Source organism: Anastrepha obliqua, chromosome 1 (assembly GCF_027943255.1).
Source record: "Anastrepha obliqua isolate idAnaObli1 chromosome 1, idAnaObli1_1.0, whole genome shotgun sequence".
Taxonomy (NCBI): domain Eukaryota; kingdom Metazoa; phylum Arthropoda; class Insecta; order Diptera; family Tephritidae; genus Anastrepha; species Anastrepha obliqua.
In genome coordinates, this window is record NC_072892.1 from 173,943,618 (window position 1) to 173,947,065 (window position 3,448).

The 3,448-nt window shown below is 41.3% G+C and overlaps 1 protein-coding gene across 1 annotated transcript; it reads right to left on the reverse strand.

Moving 5' to 3' along the window:
- Positions 1–2,729: 2,729 nt before the first annotated feature.
- Positions 2,730–3,080, reverse strand: LOC129244481 (uncharacterized; the record flags this gene model as incomplete). The annotated part of the gene is made up of 1 exon (XM_054882127.1): positions 2,730–3,080. A coding segment is annotated over exon 1 (351 nt), but the record flags the coding sequence as incomplete, so codon positions are not given.
- Between the last annotated feature and the right edge of the window lie 368 nt (positions 3,081–3,448).

The following is a 3,448-nucleotide window of genomic DNA, read 5'->3' on the forward strand; positions in this document are numbered from 1 at the left end:
TATCCAAAAGGGTTAACATAGCCTTAAAGTATACAAAAATTGTGGCAAATATCGCCACAGTCCATTCAACAATTCCATAGAACTTCGTTATCAAATCAACAATACCTTTAAATTCATTTATATGAAAAAGCGTAAATATTACTTTTTTTAAGTTATTTTATTAATTTTTTTTACATAATATTTCGCTAATTTGCCCCACTGTAAGCTTATTAAATGTCGCAATAGATCAATTACTGAATTTCATGCGCAAAATATATGCGCACAATTTTACCAGCAAAGCGCACTATATCAAGCTACCAACAACAAGAACACCTTAGACCAACACACTTCCTAAGCCACCACAACCCTCTTGGCTGGCGAAACCAATTTACCCCACAGCCATACCGGCAACCCAACCAACGCAACCAACCCAACGGAAATGACAACAATTCTCACATTTTATTATCCTCGTCATTATAATCTGCCCCATTGCAGGCGAAGCGTTGGCACGCCGTGCCACAGTTCTGCATCCCGCTGCCATTATTATACGCCATTTAAATAATTTTCTACTTTGGCACTGCCATCGCCGCCAGTCTACTGTTATCGCTGGCGTAACCGGCGTCAACAGCAGTAGCAGCGACAGCGGCGGCAACTACCTACTCAGCAGCCAAGTCATCATCATTGTTGTTGTTATTGTCATCGTCTTTCCTTCCGGCAACATTTACAACTTGATTGCCATGGCAGCAAGGACGCAGTGAAGAAGCGCGTGAATCAACCCTCCGTTGGCTGGCAGGCGAGTAGTGCGGCGGCAGCAGTAGTGGTAGTTAATGGTAGTGTTTGTGATATTATTGGTGTTGTTGTTGTGAACACATCATCAAATCTAATGCCACCGCTTTGCGTTGATGAGCAGCGCAAAATTGCTATAACGTGGAAATTATGTCACAGTTGCTGCCTCTGCTGCTGTAGCTGCCGTCCCACCGCTACCATCAACAATCGCCGTCGGCGTGTGTGCATGTTTGTTTGGATGTGCATTGGTGTGTGCAAACTGCATGGCGGGTTAGCGCGCCGGCGACAAAATGGCGTCATGTGGCTGCTGCTGCACATTTGCCAGTTGTTTTCCATGCCACACCAAGCGATTTTAATTTAACTTTTTTTCAATTGTTGTTGCTTTTTTGTTGTATTGCATTTGTGTTCGTTAGCATTAGAGAGATTTGTGTGAAAATTAAAATACTTTGCGCTTGGCACATGTTGCCACTTATGCACTTAAGGTTTTTTTTTGTGTTTGAACATTTGCATTTGAAAGGGTTGAGAAGTTTGAGTTTCCCAAGGGGTTCGGCAATTCGTGACAATCTGCTTAATTATCAGTACTGCGTTACGCTTTAGAGATTGAACACAGAAAAGTTGGCATTAATTTAACACAGCCACTTTTTTCAGCTTCTATACACAGCATTGAGTTTTTTTGTAATCCTTCTAAATTATGAACTTTTTAACTATTATTTGAAAATATTTCAAATCTTCGAAGTGTTTATGGGGTAGTTAACACGTCAATCCTCTATAGCCAAATAAAGCTAGCATTTAATCGGATTAAGTTGCCACACTCAGGCTAAAATGGCTATCCAAAGAGTTGACTATACTTAGATCTTTCTTTCCAGACGGCTTTCTATTCAAATAAGTATGTTATGTTCAGTCATTTGGAGAGTTCTTTGAAACTATATACATATATTCGCTAGAAGTGTGCCGCCGAGGCCGCTTCGGCCATTTGGTCGATATTTTATTCAATACGTAATTGAACCATACCAATATTATCATAATAAAGAGAAATTACAATAATTTAAAAAAAAAATTGTATTTTATTCAAAATCAACACCGGCTCCTGAAACTAAACCACCATTTATTTCCCTGATTAAATCTTATTCAGATGGCAGTGAGTATTACAGGAACAAAGGCCTCCTGCGGCCTGAATTATATAATATAATTTAATGTTATGGCCAAGAATTTAGCTTTATTATAAAGATAAGGGTTTGCCATTATGTTTTAAAAATTATTTCGGGCAAGTGGCCGCCGCGGCTGGCTCGAATAAATTCCAGCCGAGAGGCCCAATTTTCGACCACTTTTTGCAGCAATTGGGGCCGTATGTCAGCAATAACGCGCCGAATATTCTCTTCCAAGACGTCAATCGTCTCGGGCTTATCTGCGTAGACAAGCGACTTCACATAGCCCCACAAGAAATAGTCCAGCGGTGTTATATCGCACCATCTTGGAGGCCACGCCACAGGTCCACGGCGCGAGATAATGCGCTCACCAAAAGTTTCCTTCAATAAATCGATTGTTGCGTTGGATGTATGGCATGTAGCGCCATCTTGTTGGAACCAAAGTTCGTCCACATCAACATCGTCCAATTCAGGCACGAAAAAGTCATTAATCGTGGCTCTATAGCGCTCTCCATTGACTGTAACATTATGGCCGGCTTCATTTTTAAAGAAATATGGACCAATGATTCCCTTTGCCCATAGAGCACACCAAACAGTGACTTTTTGAGGATGTAACGGCGTCTCAGCAATGGCTTGTGGATTATGTTCACTCCAAATGCGACAATTTTGCTTATTGACATACCCATTCAACCAAAAGTGAACTTCATCGCTGAACAAAATTTTCTTGTGAAAATCGGGATCGGTGGCCATCTCGTTTTGGGCCCATTCACCGAACGTGCGACGCGCTTGATGGTCGTTCGGCTTCAGTTGGATTTTGTAAGCCCGCAAACCAAGATCCTTCCGCAAAATCTTCCATAAAGTGGATGGGCACATCTCCAATTGCTGCGAGCGATGGCGGATGGACTCATTCGGGTCTTCTTCAATACTGTGCTCCACAGCAGCAATAGCGTCTTCGGTGCGCACTGTACGACGTCTCTGAGGATGCGTATTATCCGCTAGAGCAAACGTGGTGCGAAACCGATCCATGGTTAATCGAATTAGTGACTCTGATGGACGATTATGTCGACCGAATATTGGACGCAGCGCGCGATGCGTCGCGCGAACCGAACCATTATTTTCGTAATAAATTTGCACGATTTGCAAACGTTGTTCAGGTGTAAGTCTATTCATTATGAAATGGAAAACCAAACTGAGCATAAATCAGGTGACAGCTGTCAAAAAGACCATCTACGAAAAAAGTAGTGCCAACTTGAAAACCTAACCTCTAAAAAAACACCCTTTACTTTAAAGAAGAATTAGAAAAAATTGGAAAACTATAGTAAGACTGCCCCTACAGTCGGCATCTCTAGTTCATATCATCCCAAGTTGTAGAAGTTCATGTTAACATCATCCTGTGTAACCGGCTGTATAAAAAACTTGAACAGGGATTATGCCCACAAAGTAGAGTAAGATAGGGTATTGTGATACAGGTATACTTGTTTTGACTATTACTTTAATTTCTTTAAATAAACCTATATATAACCATGCAGTTCTATTAA